The sequence below is a fragment of the Babylonia areolata genome, chromosome 3 (genome assembly GCF_041734735.1).
Source record: "Babylonia areolata isolate BAREFJ2019XMU chromosome 3, ASM4173473v1, whole genome shotgun sequence".
Taxonomy (NCBI): Eukaryota; Metazoa; Mollusca; class Gastropoda; order Neogastropoda; family Buccinidae; genus Babylonia; species Babylonia areolata.
In genome coordinates, this window is record NC_134878.1 from 36,732,456 (window position 1) to 36,751,302 (window position 18,847).

The 18,847-nt window shown below is 47.5% G+C and overlaps 2 protein-coding genes across 2 annotated transcripts; both read left to right on the plus strand.

Annotated features, from left to right (window-relative positions):
* Positions 1-1,295: 1,295 nt before the first annotated feature.
* LOC143280314 (uncharacterized) lies at positions 1,296-5,564 on the plus strand. The gene has a single exon (XM_076584946.1). The coding sequence runs from the start codon at positions 1,296-1,298 to the stop codon at positions 5,562-5,564; it is 4,269 nt and encodes a 1,422-aa protein (XP_076441061.1).
* A 1,706-nt stretch (positions 5,565-7,270) lies between these two features.
* Positions 7,271-11,539, plus strand: LOC143280315 (uncharacterized). The gene has a single exon (XM_076584947.1). It carries the CDS (start codon positions 7,271-7,273, stop codon positions 11,537-11,539), a length of 4,269 nt encoding a protein of 1,422 aa, XP_076441062.1.
* The last annotated feature ends 7,308 nt before the right edge of the window (positions 11,540-18,847 follow it).

The following is an 18,847-nucleotide window of genomic DNA, read 5'->3' on the forward strand; positions in this document are numbered from 1 at the left end:
GTTGTACAGCCGTCCGAAAATATGCGTACCTGTATTATAAGTCGCTTTTGCTCTTCATGTGTTACCTGAATTTTTTACTGTCTGACGGTACATGTTCTTAATCTCTCATTTTCGTCGTAGAGTTATTTCCTAGTCTGGAACGTTACCAGTTTGCTTGAAACTGACACGTGGTTTTTTTGCTTGAGTGTTTATTCTCTAATTCGGTATTACTTTCACCGTATTAGTTTCAAATTACCTCATGTATTCGGTTTAATGTGCTAGAATTACTATTTCTCCCAGTTCTGAATGTGGAAACAGTGAAGTAAGGTCTAGCCTACATTTGTTTGTGAGATTATTTTCCGTGGATTTGTAAACTACTTCGGGAATTAATATTTCGTAGAAAGACTGAAAAACCATTCAGTTTGTTCAGATTGCTTTGCCATTAAACCATGATAGGATTTAAGGGGAGTGAATGAGTCACTGTCCATAATGTAACGTAGTGCTATTGTGATTCCCCTTCCGCCCGAGATGGTGGGCGGCGGCGGAATCCTAACAAAATCGTGGATAATTCACTAGAACTTAGCCGCAGATTCTAGGTTTTTGTCTAGGGAGCTCCATTCTTCCTGTGTGGAGACTCAACTTCATCCCCCGCTGTTTGAGTGGCCGTCTTCCGCCTGGGGAGCTCGAGCGTCGCTGGTGGACGTGTTTCCCCAAGCCAACACCAGAGTCCACCTTCCAGAACTACGAACTGTGTGGTGCCAGTTTCTATCCCCCCCCCCCCCCCACCTAAGCTATTACTGGAAAAAAGACAAACTGTCACAGAAGAGGGTGACGAAGGGAAAATTGTGGGTGTTCCTCATGTAGAAGAGGAAAACGAACAGACTTCTTTTCTTTGTGGTGTCTAATTAAGTATTGTATCGTGTCTGTGATTTTTTGTTAAAGTATTTGGAGTAAATGTTTTGTATCTGTTTATTCGAGGCTTTTGTTTGGATAAAGGTGAGAGAGCGTGAGAGAGTTGGCCATAACTTTAGTTTGAAAAGTTGCACGCGACAATTGGCGAGCCTGCCAGGATCCTTTCTTGGATAGTAGTATCTGAATTCATTTTTGTCACTGGCCACTCTCCTCGTTCACTACTCACTCCCATCTCCCAATCTTAATTACATTATCGTAATGAATTGACAGGTAGCTGTAGGTGTGGAGTGGACTTGGATCTGTAAGTTACCAGTTTACATTTGTACATTACTTCAGTCTTTAGTGTATGATATTGGTCATTCATTGATTGCATGGAACTTCGTTCTGGCCGTAAGCTTAGCGTCATGGCAGAAGGTAGGCAGGATCGTATTTCACGGTGGCGCAGTTTCGCTGCTGAGTTAGAGGTTCCCAGGGAGCAAGTTGCTGAGTTTGTTGCTAGTCAAATGCTTAAGGAGGATGAGGCTGCAGAGAAAAGGGAGTTAGAGGAAAGAGCTCATCAGAGGCAGCTGGAATGGGAAGAAGAGCAGCGGCGGAAACAGCTGGAATGGGAGGAGGAGCAACACCAACAACAGCGTGAAGAGCATTCCCTCCGGCTTGAGGTTCTGCAGAGGGAGAAGAAAGGGAAGAATTATGGCAACAGTATGGTTATGGATCAGGCAGAGGGAGAACCTGACACTGACGACGACCGTGGATTTCGCCCCAGTCTTCCAAAGTTCGATGACAGTAAGGGTGACATTTCGTCTTGGTTGAAGAGGTTTGAGCGTGTCGCTACTCTGTACGGATGGAAGAAGAGCACCTGGGCAACTCGAGTTTCTACTCGTCTCACTGGTAAGGCCGAGGACGTCTACAACAACCTGAGCGACGCTGACGCGGGTGACTACGATAAGCTGAAGGAGCAACTTTTAGCTCGGTACCAATTGAATGCAGAGACGTATCGTCGTCGTTTCAGGAACTGTAAAAGAAAAGACAATGAAACTTTTGTGCAGTTTAGTGCCAGGTTGCAGGACAACTTAAAGCAGTGGCATGAGCAATCTAAGATTCCTGATCTGAAACAATTGATTCTCCTTGAGCAGTTCTTACAATCTTTGCAGGCTGACATGGCCGCCTACGTGATGGAGAAGCAGCCACAGTCTCTGGAAGAAGCTGTCGCATCAGCTGAAGTTTACTTCATGGCTCATAGGGGTGGGAGGAAGTTTCTTCAGCCGGTAGGTCTTAGTGGTAACGCTTCAGCGGGGCAGGATAAGTCCAAGGTGGGTGGAACTAAGAGCGAGTCTGGGAATTCCTCTGTTAAGACTTGTTTCATCTGTCAGTCACCTAAGCACTTGGCTAGAGACTGTCCCAGGAAAGGGAAATCGGCGGGCGCAGTACAGCATCAAGGGACAGAGGTCAGGCAAACAGTTCAGGTGCCTACTCTCTGCACGCCATGTAGAGATCAGGAATACGATCCACACTGTCTGGTCGTGGTTGAAGGCAAGGCAGTACCAGGACTGCGTGATACAGGGTCTCATGTCTGTGTCGTGAAGAAGTCCCTCATATCTGATTGTCATCTTACCGGCAGGCAACTTGAGGTTTCAATGGCCGAGAGAAACATCAAGCGGCACTATCCTATTGCTGTGGTTAGGATAGAGAGTCCGTTTTTCACAGGTCAGGTTGAAGCTGTAGTTATGGAGACTCCAGTGGTTGATTTCATAGTTGGGAATCATGCTCGGTTGGAAGACCGAAAAGTTCTGCCAGTGTATGGTACACCCAAGGAAATCTCTGTAGTCACTCGTGCTCAGGCAGCAGAGAAGAGGCGACCTTCTACTTTGCGGGTGGCATCTCCAGGTCTCGAGACCGTGACGCCAGAGCAGTTGAAGGAACTACAGAAAGGTGATCCCGGATTGAAGTCTTTGCGGGAGGCAGCCGATCGTAGAGACGTTAGGGTTTCTGGTCGTACAGGCGAGGTGTCCTTCAAGTGGAGGAAGGGTATTCTGTACCGTGAGTACCGTCAGGCGAAGACTGAGTACAGTCAAGTTGTGGTCCCCGCACAGCTTAGACAGGGAGTAATGAAACTGGCTCATGAACCGCCTATGGGGGGTCATCAAGGAGGAAAGAAGACTCTGGACAGGATTTGGAAACAGTTTTTCTGGCCTGGCATGTGTGCAGACGTTCGCCGATTTGTTTCGTCCTGTGACCAATGCCAGAAAGTCTCTCCAAAACCTCAGAGAGTACCTCTAGGGAAGATGCCTCTGATCGACACTCCTTTTGAGCGGGTAGCAGTTGACCTTGTTGGGCCGATTACTCCTGCGTCAGGGTCAGGGAACCGCTATATCTTGGTGGTTGTGGATTACGCCACCCGGTACCCCGAGGCCGTTCCTCTTAAGACCGTTGAAGCTACCACGGTTGCTGAAGCGCTGTGGGAGGTCTGGACTCGAGTTGGTGTGCCGTCTGAGATTTTAACTGATCGCGGAACCCAGTTCATGAGCGATGTAATGAAGCAGATGGAGAGATTGTTGTCCATCCGTGGGTTGGCAACAACTCCTTACCATGCTCAAGGAAATGGGCTGGTAGAGCGGTACAACGGCGTTCTGAAGACTGCGTTGCGGAAGCTTACGCAGGAGAAACCAAAGCAATGGGATCGGTATATCCCTGCACTGCTCTTTGCTTACCGGGAAGCGACTCAGGAGAGTTTGGGGTTCTCACCATTTGAACTCCTGTACGGAAGAACAGTACGAGGGCCTTTGTCTGTCTTGCGCAAGCTGTGGACAGATGAACATACTTCTGAAGAAGTTCGCACTACTGCAGAGTACGTAGTAGACTTGAGGAACCGTATCGAGGAAACCTGTGAGTTGGCACGCAGGAATTTGGCTGCAGCTTCTCGGAGACATGCTGAGGTTTTTAACAGGAAGTCTCAGAATCGTGTGTTCTCCCCTGGTGACAAGGTACTGCTGCTTTTGCCCCAGAGACATAACAAATTACAGCTGTGCTGGCAGGGTCCCTTTGAGGTATTGGAGAGGAAGGGAGAAGCTGACTATAAGATTCGCATGGGAGGACAGGACAAATTGTACTATGCGAATCTGCTGAAGAGGTATGTGGAAAGACAGGCGGACTCTGCTTCTGGTGAAGTTCCGATGGTGGCTGTTGCTGTCATAGAAGAGACTGAACCAACTTCTGTCGCTGACAGGGAGTTGCCTGTGCCCAGTCTGGTGGCTGAGGAAACAATAGCTGACTTGAACTTTGGACCAGGTCTGAATGACAAACAGAAAGAGGAAGTTTTGACAATTGCTCGTCGGCATGAGAAGGTCATCACGGATGTACCGTTGAAGACGAACTTGGCAGAGTTTGACATGACCGTAGAAACAGCAAAGCCGGTGCGAGTAAAACAGTACCCTTTGCCCCATGCCAAAGTGGAGATCGTCAAGCAAGAGGTAGAGACCATGAAGACGCTTGGGGTGATAGAGCCTGCTGCATCTCCCTATAATGCGCCGGTAGTTCTCGTACGCAAGAAAGACGGAAAGATCCGGTTCTGCGTTGACTATCGACGTTTGAATAACGTCACCGTCTTTGATGCGGAACCTCTACCTGACGTAGAGCATCTTTTCTCTTCTCTGGGTAAAGCCCGGTACTTCAGCAAGTGGGACCTCAGCAAAGGTTACTGGCAAATTCCGGTCAGAGAAGACATCCGGCCTATGACCGCTTTCACTACCCCCAGTGGACAGTTCCAGTTCACTGTGATGCCCTTCGGCTTGAAGAATGCAGCAGCAGTTTTCTCAAGGATGATGAGAGCTTTGCTGGATCCCATAGGCATGAAAGATGTACATAACTTCATGGACGACATCATGATTGCGTCCGAAACATGGGAAGAACATCTCTCTGCTATAGAGGCAGTTTTCCAGCGATTGGAGGAAGCAAATTTGTCAGTCCGTCCAAAGAAGTGCTACATTGGGTTCGAGGAACTGAGTTTTCTGGGACATGTTGTACGGCACGGTCAAATCCTGCCGGAAATGGACAAGGTGGAGAAAGTTATGAAAGCACCAGTTCCTGAGACTAAGACGCAAGTGCGAGCCTTCTTGGGCCTGGTAGGCTACTACCGTAAGTTTATCCCTAATTTCTCTGCCATAGCACTTCCCCTGACGGACCTCACCAGGAAAGGTGCTCCCAACAACGTCGTTTGGACTCCAGAGTGCGATCGGGCCTTCAAAACTTTGAAGGGTCGTCTGGTTTCTAGGCCAGTGTTGCAACTGCCAGATCTGTCCTGCCAGTTCGTCTTACGAACTGACGCCTCAGACCGTGGTCTGGGGGCAGTGCTCCTACAGGAGAAGGAAGGTGTACTACACCCTGTTGCGTTTGCCAGCAGGAAATTGTCTGGAACTGAAAGTCACTACTCTACGATTGAGAAGGAGTGCTTAGCAGTAGTGTGGGCTACAGACAAATTCCAGCAGTTTTTGTATGGTCAGCAGTTTGTGCTCGAGACTGATCATCAACCTCTGCGGTACTTGCAGACAGCAAAAGTTGCGAACCAAAGGCTGCTGAGGTGGAGTTTGCTCTTACAGTCTTACTCCTTCACAGTTCGAGTGATCCCTGGCAGACTGAATGTTGGTGCCGACTATTTGAGTCGTGCATCTGTGGAATAATTGTTTCCCCTTTGTAGCCGTGCAGACAGATGTCTGTGCTCAATCAGGGGGGTGTTGTCACGGACAAGGAGGGTTGTGCGTGCGTGTGTGTGAACGCTGCCACTTTTGGTTGACCCCTCTCCTTGTAGCTCTTCCGCGTGCTCCATGTAGCTAAGGAAGTGTATGGAATGCACGTGTTGCACTAGAAAACATGACGTGCATATTTCTAATTTGTGAGTTATAGAAAGTTTTCTCCTTTTGGAAAACCAGCACCATTAGTCAGTGGAGCAGGACACTCGGCCAGGTCAAGTGTAGGGTCCTATGGAGAGAGACGCTCAGCCGGTATTTTGGCCGGATCTCAGAAACCGTTGAGGTATTCATTCATTTATCTTAGTCGTTGCATTGGTAAAATGATCTTACAGTTTGTAGTATTTGTTGTACAGCCGTCCGAAAATATGCGTACCTGTATTATAAGTCGCTTTTGCTCTTCATGTGTTACCTGAATTTTTTACTGTCTGACGGTACATGTTCTTAATCTCTCATTTTCGTCGTAGAGTTATTTCCTAGTCTGGAACGTTACCAGTTTGCTTGAAACTGACACGTGGTTTTTTGCTTGAGTGTTTATTCTCTAATTCGGTATTACTTTCACCGTATTAGTTTCAAATTACCTCATGTATTCGGTTTAATGTGCTAGAATTACTATTTCTCCCAGTTCTGAATGTGGAAACAGTGAAGTAAGGTCTAGCCTACATTTGTTTGTGAGATTATTTTCCGTGGATTTGTAAACTACTTCGGGAATTAATATTTCGTAGAAAGACTGAAAAACCATTCAGTTTGTTCAGATTGCTTTGCCAGTAAACCATGATAGGATTTAAGGGGAGTGAATGAGTCACTGTCCATAATGTAACGTAGTGCTATTGTGATTCCCCTTCCGCCCGAGATGGTGGGCGGCGGCGGAATCCTAACAAAATCGTGGATAATTCACTAGAACTTAGCCGCAGATTCTAGGTTTTTGTCTAGGGAGCTCCATTCTTCCTGTGTGGAGACTCAACTTCATCCCCCGCTGTTTGAGTGGCCGTCTTCCGCCTGGGGAGCTCGAGCGTCGCTGGTGGACGTGTTTCCCCAAGCCAACACCAGAGTCCACCTTCCAGAACTACGAACTGTGTGGTGCCAGTTTCTATCCCCCCCCCCCCCCACCTAAGCTATTACTGGAAAAAAGACAAACTGTCACAGAAGAGGGTGACGAAGGGAAAATTGTGGGTGTTCCTCATGTAGAAGAGGAAAACGAACAGACTTCTTTTCTTTGTGGTGTCTAATTAAGTATTGTATCGTGTCTGTGATTTTTTGTTAAAGTATTTGGAGTAAATGTTTTGTATCTGTTTATTCGAGGCTTTTGTTTGGATAAAGGTGAGAGAGCGTGAGAGAGTTGGCCATAACTTTAGTTTGAAAAGTTGCACGCGACAATTGGCGAGCCTGCCAGGATCCTTTCTTGGATAGTAGTATCTGAATTCATTTTTGTCACTGGCCACTCTCCTCGTTCACTACTCACTCCCATCTCCCAATCTTAATTACATTATCGTAATGAATTGACAGGTAGCTGTAGGTGTGGAGTGGACTTGGATCTGTAAGTTACCAGTTTACATTTGTACATTACTTCAGTCTTTAGTGTATGATATTGGTCATTCATTGATTGCATGGAACTTCGTTCTGGCCGTAAGCTTAGCGTCATGGCAGAAGGTAGGCAGGATCGTATTTCACGGTGGCGCAGTTTCGCTGCTGAGTTAGAGGTTCCCAGGGAGCAAGTTGCTGAGTTTGTTGCTAGTCAAATGCTTAAGGAGGATGAGGCTGCAGAGAAAAGGGAGTTAGAGGAAAGAGCTCATCAGAGGCAGCTGGAATGGGAAGAAGAGCAGCGGCGGAAACAGCTGGAATGGGAGGAGGAGCAACACCAACAACAGCGTGAAGAGCATTCCCTCCGGCTTGAGGTTCTGCAGAGGGAGAAGAAAGGGAAGAATTATGGCAACAGTATGGTTATGGATCAGGCAGAGGGAGAACCTGACACTGACGACGACCGTGGATTTCGCCCCAGTCTTCCAAAGTTCGATGACAGTAAGGGTGACATTTCGTCTTGGTTGAAGAGGTTTGAGCGTGTCGCTACTCTGTACGGATGGAAGAAGAGCACCTGGGCAACTCGAGTTTCTACTCGTCTCACTGGTAAGGCCGAGGACGTCTACAACAACCTGAGCGACGCTGACGCGGGTGACTACGATAAGCTGAAGGAGCAACTTTTAGCTCGGTACCAATTGAATGCAGAGACGTATCGTCGTCGTTTCAGGAACTGTAAAAGAAAAGACAATGAAACTTTTGTGCAGTTTAGTGCCAGGTTGCAGGACAACTTAAAGCAGTGGCATGAGCAATCTAAGATTCCTGATCTGAAACAATTGATTCTCCTTGAGCAGTTCTTACAATCTTTGCAGGCTGACATGGCCGCCTACGTGATGGAGAAGCAGCCACAGTCTCTGGAAGAAGCTGTCGCATCAGCTGAAGTTTACTTCATGGCTCATAGGGGTGGGAGGAAGTTTCTTCAGCCGGTAGGTCTTAGTGGTAACGCTTCAGCGGGGCAGGATAAGTCCAAGGTGGGTGGAACTAAGAGCGAGTCTGGGAATTCCTCTGTTAAGACTTGTTTCATCTGTCAGTCACCTAAGCACTTGGCTAGAGACTGTCCCAGGAAAGGGAAATCGGCGGGCGCAGTACAGCATCAAGGGACAGAGGTCAGGCAAACAGTTCAGGTGCCTACTCTCTGCACGCCATGTAGAGATCAGGAATACGATCCACACTGTCTGGTCGTGGTTGAAGGCAAGGCAGTACCAGGACTGCGTGATACAGGGTCTCATGTCTGTGTCGTGAAGAAGTCCCTCATATCTGATTGTCATCTTACCGGCAGGCAACTTGAGGTTTCAATGGCCGAGAGAAACATCAAGCGGCACTATCCTATTGCTGTGGTTAGGATAGAGAGTCCGTTTTTCACAGGTCAGGTTGAAGCTGTAGTTATGGAGACTCCAGTGGTTGATTTCATAGTTGGGAATCATGCTCGGTTGGAAGACCGAAAAGTTCTGCCAGTGTATGGTACACCCAAGGAAATCTCTGTAGTCACTCGTGCTCAGGCAGCAGAGAAGAGGCGACCTTCTACTTTGCGGGTGGCATCTCCAGGTCTCGAGACCGTGACGCCAGAGCAGTTGAAGGAACTACAGAAAGGTGATCCCGGATTGAAGTCTTTGCGGGAGGCAGCCGATCGTAGAGACGTTAGGGTTTCTGGTCGTACAGGCGAGGTGTCCTTCAAGTGGAGGAAGGGTATTCTGTACCGTGAGTACCGTCAGGCGAAGACTGAGTACAGTCAAGTTGTGGTCCCCGCACAGCTTAGACAGGGAGTAATGAAACTGGCTCATGAACCGCCTATGGGGGGTCATCAAGGAGGAAAGAAGACTCTGGACAGGATTTGGAAACAGTTTTTCTGGCCTGGCATGTGTGCAGACGTTCGCCGATTTGTTTCGTCCTGTGACCAATGCCAGAAAGTCTCTCCAAAACCTCAGAGAGTACCTCTAGGGAAGATGCCTCTGATCGACACTCCTTTTGAGCGGGTAGCAGTTGACCTTGTTGGGCCGATTACTCCTGCGTCAGGGTCAGGGAACCGCTATATCTTGGTGGTTGTGGATTACGCCACCCGGTACCCCGAGGCCGTTCCTCTTAAGACCGTTGAAGCTACCACGGTTGCTGAAGCGCTGTGGGAGGTCTGGACTCGAGTTGGTGTGCCGTCTGAGATTTTAACTGATCGCGGAACCCAGTTCATGAGCGATGTAATGAAGCAGATGGAGAGATTGTTGTCCATCCGTGGGTTGGCAACAACTCCTTACCATGCTCAAGGAAATGGGCTGGTAGAGCGGTACAACGGCGTTCTGAAGACTGCGTTGCGGAAGCTTACGCAGGAGAAACCAAAGCAATGGGATCGGTATATCCCTGCACTGCTCTTTGCTTACCGGGAAGCGACTCAGGAGAGTTTGGGGTTCTCACCATTTGAACTCCTGTACGGAAGAACAGTACGAGGGCCTTTGTCTGTCTTGCGCAAGCTGTGGACAGATGAACATACTTCTGAAGAAGTTCGCACTACTGCAGAGTACGTAGTAGACTTGAGGAACCGTATCGAGGAAACCTGTGAGTTGGCACGCAGGAATTTGGCTGCAGCTTCTCGGAGACATGCTGAGGTTTTTAACAGGAAGTCTCAGAATCGTGTGTTCTCCCCTGGTGACAAGGTACTGCTGCTTTTGCCCCAGAGACATAACAAATTACAGCTGTGCTGGCAGGGTCCCTTTGAGGTATTGGAGAGGAAGGGAGAAGCTGACTATAAGATTCGCATGGGAGGACAGGACAAATTGTACTATGCGAATCTGCTGAAGAGGTATGTGGAAAGACAGGCGGACTCTGCTTCTGGTGAAGTTCCGATGGTGGCTGTTGCTGTCATAGAAGAGACTGAACCAACTTCTGTCGCTGACAGGGAGTTGCCTGTGCCCAGTCTGGTGGCTGAGGAAACAATAGCTGACTTGAACTTTGGACCAGGTCTGAATGACAAACAGAAAGAGGAAGTTTTGACAATTGCTCGTCGGCATGAGAAGGTCATCACGGATGTACCGTTGAAGACGAACTTGGCAGAGTTTGACATGACCGTAGAAACAGCAAAGCCGGTGCGAGTAAAACAGTACCCTTTGCCCCATGCCAAAGTGGAGATCGTCAAGCAAGAGGTAGAGACCATGAAGACGCTTGGGGTGATAGAGCCTGCTGCATCTCCCTATAATGCGCCGGTAGTTCTCGTACGCAAGAAAGACGGAAAGATCCGGTTCTGCGTTGACTATCGACGTTTGAATAACGTCACCGTCTTTGATGCGGAACCTCTACCTGACGTAGAGCATCTTTTCTCTTCTCTGGGTAAAGCCCGGTACTTCAGCAAGTGGGACCTCAGCAAAGGTTACTGGCAAATTCCGGTCAGAGAAGACATCCGGCCTATGACCGCTTTCACTACCCCCAGTGGACAGTTCCAGTTCACTGTGATGCCCTTCGGCTTGAAGAATGCAGCAGCAGTTTTCTCAAGGATGATGAGAGCTTTGCTGGATCCCATAGGCATGAAAGATGTACATAACTTCATGGACGACATCATGATTGCGTCCGAAACATGGGAAGAACATCTCTCTGCTATAGAGGCAGTTTTCCAGCGATTGGAGGAAGCAAATTTGTCAGTCCGTCCAAAGAAGTGCTACATTGGGTTCGAGGAACTGAGTTTTCTGGGACATGTTGTACGGCACGGTCAAATCCTGCCGGAAATGGACAAGGTGGAGAAAGTTATGAAAGCACCAGTTCCTGAGACTAAGACGCAAGTGCGAGCCTTCTTGGGCCTGGTAGGCTACTACCGTAAGTTTATCCCTAATTTCTCTGCCATAGCACTTCCCCTGACGGACCTCACCAGGAAAGGTGCTCCCAACAACGTCGTTTGGACTCCAGAGTGCGATCGGGCCTTCAAAACTTTGAAGGGTCGTCTGGTTTCTAGGCCAGTGTTGCAACTGCCAGATCTGTCCTGCCAGTTCGTCTTACGAACTGACGCCTCAGACCGTGGTCTGGGGGCAGTGCTCCTACAGGAGAAGGAAGGTGTACTACACCCTGTTGCGTTTGCCAGCAGGAAATTGTCTGGAACTGAAAGTCACTACTCTACGATTGAGAAGGAGTGCTTAGCAGTAGTGTGGGCTACAGACAAATTCCAGCAGTTTTTGTATGGTCAGCAGTTTGTGCTCGAGACTGATCATCAACCTCTGCGGTACTTGCAGACAGCAAAAGTTGCGAACCAAAGGCTGCTGAGGTGGAGTTTGCTCTTACAGTCTTACTCCTTCACAGTTCGAGTGATCCCTGGCAGACTGAATGTTGGTGCCGACTATTTGAGTCGTGCATCTGTGGAATAATTGTTTCCCCTTTGTAGCCGTGCAGACAGATGTCTGTGCTCAATCAGGGGGGTGTTGTCACGGACAAGGAGGGTTGTGCGTGCGTGTGTGTGAACGCTGCCACTTTTGGTTGACCCCTCTCCTTGTAGCTCTTCCGCGTGCTCCATGTAGCTAAGGAAGTGTATGGAATGCACGTGTTGCACTAGAAAACATGACGTGCATATTTCTAATTTGTGAGTTATAGAAAGTTTTCTCCTTTTGGAAAACCAGCACCATTAGTCAGTGGAGCAGGACACTCGGCCAGGTCAAGTGTAGGGTCCTATGGAGAGAGACGCTCAGCCGGTATTTTGGCCGGATCTCAGAAACCGTTGAGGTATTCATTCATTTATCTTAGTCGTTGCATTGGTAAAATGATCTTACAGTTTGTAGTATTTGTTGTACAGCCGTCCGAAAATATGCGTACCTGTATTATAAGTCGCTTTTGCTCTTCATGTGTTACCTGAATTTTTTACTGTCTGACGGTACATGTTCTTAATCTCTCATTTTCGTCGTAGAGTTATTTCCTAGTCTGGAACGTTACCAGTTTGCTTGAAACTGACACGTGGTTTTTTGCTTGAGTGTTTATTCTCTAATTCGGTATTACTTTCACCGTATTAGTTTCAAATTACCTCATGTATTCGGTTTAATGTGCTAGAATTACTATTTCTCCCAGTTCTGAATGTGGAAACAGTGAAGTAAGGTCTAGCCTACATTTGTTTGTGAGATTATTTTCCGTGGATTTGTAAACTACTTCGGGAATTAATATTTCGTAGAAAGACTGAAAAACCATTCAGTTTGTTCAGATTGCTTTGCCAGTAAACCATGATAGGATTTAAGGGGAGTGAATGAGTCACTGTCCATAATGTAACGTAGTGCTATTGTGATTCCCCTTCCGCCCGAGATGGTGGGCGGCGGCGGAATCCTAACAAAATCGTGGATAATTCACTAGAACTTAGCCGCAGATTCTAGGTTTTTGTCTAGGGAGCTCCATTCTTCCTGTGTGGAGACTCAACTTCATCCCCCGCTGTTTGAGTGGCCGTCTTCCGCCTGGGGAGCTCGAGCGTCGCTGGTGGACGTGTTTCCCCAAGCCAACACCAGAGTCCACCTTCCAGAACTACGAACTGTGTGGTGCCAGTTTCTATCCCCCCCCCCCCCCACCTAAGCTATTACTGGAAAAAAGACAAACTGTCACAGAAGAGGGTGACGAAGGGAAAATTGTGGGTGTTCCTCATGTAGAAGAGGAAAACGAACAGACTTCTTTTCTTTGTGGTGTCTAATTAAGTATTGTATCGTGTCTGTGATTTTTTGTTAAAGTATTTGGAGTAAATGTTTTGTATCTGTTTATTCGAGGCTTTTGTTTGGATAAAGGTGAGAGAGCGTGAGAGAGTTGGCCATAACTTTAGTTTGAAAAGTTGCACGCGACAAACGCCATGACAAATTATTAATCAAATTCACAGAAAAATCACTTAGCTTTTGTTCTGAAGCTTGCGGGTTGCCTGTAAAAACTGACCAGGTGATCTTAACACTTGGCGGATTCATTCAGCCCCACTACACGATTTCAAATGCTGCCCCCACCCAGCTCACAGTCAGGAAGGGTCCACGAAGTGTTGCATAACTTCAACGGTCGATTTGTGCGCGGTTTCGGCCGGTTTCTAGGTGTTTCTCGGCCCACTCTGTCGGCCCTCTCTGTCATTCACTAATAATTCAATAATTAAACAATAACACGATGATAAATTATCGGTCAATCACACAGAAAAATCACTCTGTCCACAGAAAAGATAAGCGATTTTTCCGTGCATTCAACGGACAAATCATCTTTGAGCCCTCTCACTAATTTACTAATAATTCAAACATTAAACAATAAAGCCATGACACATTATTAATCAAATTCACAGAAAAATCACTTAGCTTTTGTTCTGAAGCTTGCGGGTTGCCTGTAAAAACTGACCAGGTGATCTTAACACTTGGCGGATTCATTCAGTCCCACTACACGATTTCAAATGCTGCCCCCACCCAGCTCACAGTCAGGAAGGGTCCGCTAAGTGTTGCATAACTTCAACGGTCGATTTGTGCGCGGTTTCGGCCAGTTTCTAGGTGTTTCTCGGCCCTCTCTGTCGGCCCTCTCTGTCATTCACTAATAATTCAATAATTAAACAATAACACGATGATAAATTATCGGTCAATCACACAGAACAATCACTCTGTCCACAGAAAAGATAAGCGATTTTTCCGTGCATTCAACGGACAAATCATCTTTGAGCCCTCTCACTAATTTACTAATAATTCAAACATTAAACAATAACGCCCTGACACATTATTAATCAAATTCACAGAAAAATCACTTAGCTTTTGTTCTGAAGCTTGCAGGTTGCCTGTAAAAACTGACCAGGTGATCTTAACACTTGGCGGATTCATTCAGTCCCACTACACGATTTCAAATGCTGCCCCCACCCAGCTCACAGTCAGGAAGGGTCCGCTAAGTGTTGCATAACTTCAACGGTCGATTTGTGCGCGGTTTCGGCCGGTTTCTAGGTGTTTCTCGGCCCACTCTGTCGGCCCTCTCTGTCATTCACTAATAATTCAATAATTAAACAATAACACGATGATAAATTATCGGTCAATCACACAGAAAAATCACTCTGTCCACGGAAAAAATAAACGATTTTTCCGTGCATTCAACGGACAAATCATCTTTGAGCCCTCTCAATAATTTACTAATAATTCAAACATTAAACAATAACGCCATGACAAATTATTAATCAAATTCACAGAAAAATCACTTAGCTTTTGTTCTGAAGCTTTCAGGTTGCCTGTAAAAACTGACCAGGTGATCTTAACACTTGGCGGATTCATTCAGCCCCACTACACGATTTCAAATGCTGCCCCCACCCAGCTCACAGTCAGGAAGGGTCCGCTAAGTGTTGCATAACTTCAACGGTCGATTTGTGCGCGGTTTCGGCCGGTTTCTAGGTGTTTCTTGGCCCTCTCTGTCGGCCCTCTCTGTCATTCACTAATAATTCAATAATTAAACAATAACACGATGATAAATTATCGGTCAATCACACAGAAAAATCACTCTGTCCACAGAAAAGATAAGCGATTTTTCCGTGCATTCAACGGACAAATCATCTTTGAGCCCTCTCACTAATTTACTAATAATTCAAACATTAAATAATAACGCCATGACACATTATTAATCAAATTCACAGAAAAATCACTTAGCTTTTGTTCTGAAGCTTGCAGGTTGCCTGTAAAAACTGACCAGGTGATCTTAACACTTGGCGGATTCATTCAGCCCCACTACACGATTTCAAATGCTGCCCCCACCCAGCTCACAGTCAGGAAGGGTCCGCTAAGTGTTGCATAACTTCAACGGTCGATTTGTGCGCGGTTTCGGCCGGTTTCTAGGTGTTTCTCGGCCCTCTCTGTCGGCCCTCTCTGTCATTCACTAATAATTCAATAATTAAACAATAACACGATGATAAATTATCGGTCAATCACACAGAAAAATCACTCTGTCCACAGAAAAGATAAGCGATTTTTCCGTGCATTCAACGGACAAATCATCTTTGAGCCCTCTCAATAATTTACTAATAATTCAAACATTAAACAATAACGCCATGACAAATTATTAATCAAATTCACAGAAAAATCACTTAGCTTTTGTTCTGAAGCTTGTAGGTTGCCTGTAAAAACTGACCAGGTGATCTTAACACTTGGCGGATTCATTCAGCCCCACTACACGATTTCAAATGCTGCCCCCACGCAGCTCACAGTCATGAAGGGTCCGCTAAGTGTTGCATAACTTCAACGGTCGATTTGTGCGCGGTTTCGGCCGGTTTCTAGGTGTTTCTCGGCCCTCTCTGTCGGCCCTCTCTGTCATTCACTAATAATTCAATAATTAAACAATAACACGATGATAAATTATCGGTCAATCACACAGAAAAATCACTCTGTCCACAGAAAACATAAGCGATTTTTCCGTGCATTCAACGGACAAATCATCTTTGAGCCCTCTCAATAATTTACTAATAATTCAAACATTAAACAATAACGCCATGACAAATTATTAATCAAATTCACAGAAAAATCACTTAGCTTTTGTTCTGAAGCTTGCGGGTTGCCTGTAAAAACTGACCAGGTGATCTTAACACTTCCTCCCAGTGGGTGCAACCTTGCCGTGGTTGGGGGGCTTGCGTGTCTCAATAACCCTGAGAGCTATGCTGGCGGGAGATTCGTCTCCTGGTAGGGCCACCCAAGTCAGACAGGTCAAAGGGTAGAGACCAGACGAATAGTACCCACTGGTCCTCCAGGTTGGGGGTTTGAATTAGGCTAACAACCCGGTTCTGTAAAAAGAAGACTGTTACAGAAACTGCAACAACAAACTCTGAGAACTGCTTGGTCCAGGAGGAGTACTCTCTGGTAGAGCCCATGACGCGAGCTGGTGAAAGCCCTTGGGAAGCCAGTGCGCTGACAACTCTTCTGACGACCAAGGCCAAAACCAGGATAGGGACCTGGAACATCAGAACCCTATATGAGACAGGCAAAACAGCTCAAGTCTGTCGTGAGATGCAAAGATACAACTTGAAGATTCTAGGCCTATGTTAGACAAGATGGACAGGATCAGGAAGAACGCAACTAGTGAGTGGAGACACCATCATCCACTCTGGACAGGAAGAAGGCCAACCCCACACCCACAGAGTAGCGTTGCTGATGACACCCGAAGCAACACGAGCACTGCTGTCCTGGGAGCCTATGTCACCAAGGATCCTCACGGCACGCTTCAATTCAAAGGGCAGGAAAATTACCATCATTCAGTGCTACGCCCCTACCAACGTGGCAGTCATCGAAGAGAAGGATGTTTTTTACCAACAAGTCCAAGCAGTCATAGACAAGACACCCAAAAGAGATATGAAGATCCTCATGGGAGACCTGAATGCCAAGGTAGGCGCCGACAACACAAATAGAGAGCTCATCATGGGCAGACACGGCACTGGAGTGCAGAATGAGAATGGAGAACTTTTCATGGAGTTCTGCACCTTCAACGACCTGGTCATTGGAGGCACCTTGTTTCCCCACAAGACCATCCATAAGACCACGTGGGTTTCCCCTGACGGCAAGACCGAGAACCAGATCGACCACATCACCATCGGTCGTAAGTGGAGACGAAGCCTGCACGACGTCAGGGTAAAGCGCGGCGCAGACGCAGCATTGGATCACCACCTGGTTGTGGCAGCACTCAAAACCAAGCTGAAGGCCTACAACGACCAGGCTGCAAGACCATCGCACAAGTACAACGTGCACAGCTTGAAGGAGAAACCCAAAGCAGAAGAGTTCAAGATTGAATTGAGGAACAAGTTCAGTGTGCTTTCCCAACTCCCAGAGGACTCAATAGAAGAACATTGGCATAGCCTTCGAGAGACCTGGACAACAACTTGCAAAACAGTCCTGGGCAAGAAAACGAGGAAGCACAAAGAGTGGCTATCAACAGACACCTGGACACTCATCACTGAGAGGAAGCATTTGAAAGACCAGATCAACTGCACGCAAGATCAAGCCGAGAGACATGAGCTACAAGCACAGTACTGGGAGATGAACCGACAAGTAAAGCGAAGTGCGAGAAAAGATAAAAGAACCTACATCGAGGAACTGACAGCAGAAGCTGAGAGTGCAGCAGGTCAGCGGAACATGAAGCGCCTGTATGAGATCACCAGGACACTCTCCGGAAAAAACAGCAACCCAAGCCGGCCCGTCAAGGACAAAGACGGAAACACCATCCTTGGCGAAGAACAGCAGAGAGCAAGATGGGCGGAGCATTTCAAAGAAACGCTCAACCGACCAGCACCACCCGCCCCACCAGACATCCCGCCACCTACCAAGCTCCTCGACATCAACACCAACCCTCCCAGCAAGACCGAGATCGTCAAGGCCATCAAGTCCCTCAAGTCAGGAAAGGCAGCTGGCCCAGATGGAATTCCACCTGAAGCTCTGAAGGCCGACATCCAGACTTCAACTGAGATGCTGCACCCTCTCCTTTGCAAGATCTGGGAACAGGAGCGAGTGCCAAAAGACTGGAAAAGAGGACATCTTGTAAAGCTGCCAAAGAAAGGGGACCTTTCATCCTGCAACAGCTGGCGGGGAATCATGCTGTTGTCTATTCCGGGCAAGGTACTGAGCAGAATCATCCTTGAGAGACTGAAGAACGCTTTGGACAAGACACTTCGGGACGAACAAGCAGGCTTCCGACAAGATCGCTCGTGCACGGATCACATCGCAACCATGCGCATCATCATCGAGCAGTCCCTGGAGTGGCAGACCCCCCTGTACACAGTCTTCGTCGACTTTCAAAAAGCTTTTGACAGTGTCGACCGAGATGTCATCTGGAGACTGATGTACCACTATGGATTTCCACCAAAGTTTGTAACCATCACCCAGCAGATGTACGAAGACGCCACCTGTCAAGTGATCCACGATGGGAAACTGACGGAACCTTTCAGTGTGCAAACCGGCGTCCGTCAGGGTTGTTTGCTCTCACCGACCATTTTCCTGATGGTGGTTGACTGGGTCATGAGGCAGTCTACAGCAGATCGGAGGACAGGCATCCAGTGGACTTTTACTAAACAGCTGGAGGACCTAGACTTCGCAGATGACATAGGTCTTCTCTCCCACAGGCAGCAAGATGCGCAGGAGAAACTATGTCGTGTGGCAGAAGAAGCTGAGAAGACTGGACTCCAAATCAACATTGGGAAAACAGAGGTCATGAGGGTCAACAACAAGAAGCAAGATCCAGTGCAACTACACCAAGAGAACATCAAGGAGGTTGACAAGTTTGTCTACTTAGGCAGTGTTGTCAGCAAAGACGGGGGGACGGACGAAGACATCAAGAGCCGTATCAACAAAGCAAGACACGCCTTCAACACCCTTCGACCAATCTGGAGATCGACAGCCCTCTCAATCCGCAACAAGATCCGGATTTTTAACACCAACGTGAAGTCGGTTCTACTCTATGGCTCAGAGACGTGGAGAGTGACAAAGACCAGCACCCACAAGCTTCAGACATTCACCAACAGATGTCTAAGAAACATCCTGAACATCAGATGGCCAGAGGTTGTCTCCAATGAAGAACTTTGGAACATAACAAAACAGGCCCCACTGGAGACGGAAATCAAGAAACGGAAATGGGGATGGATAGGCCATACACTACGCAAGCCTGCAACAAACATCACAAGACAGGCTCTTGATTGGAACCCTCAGGGGAAAAGGAAAGTTGGCCGTCCGAAGCAGACCTGG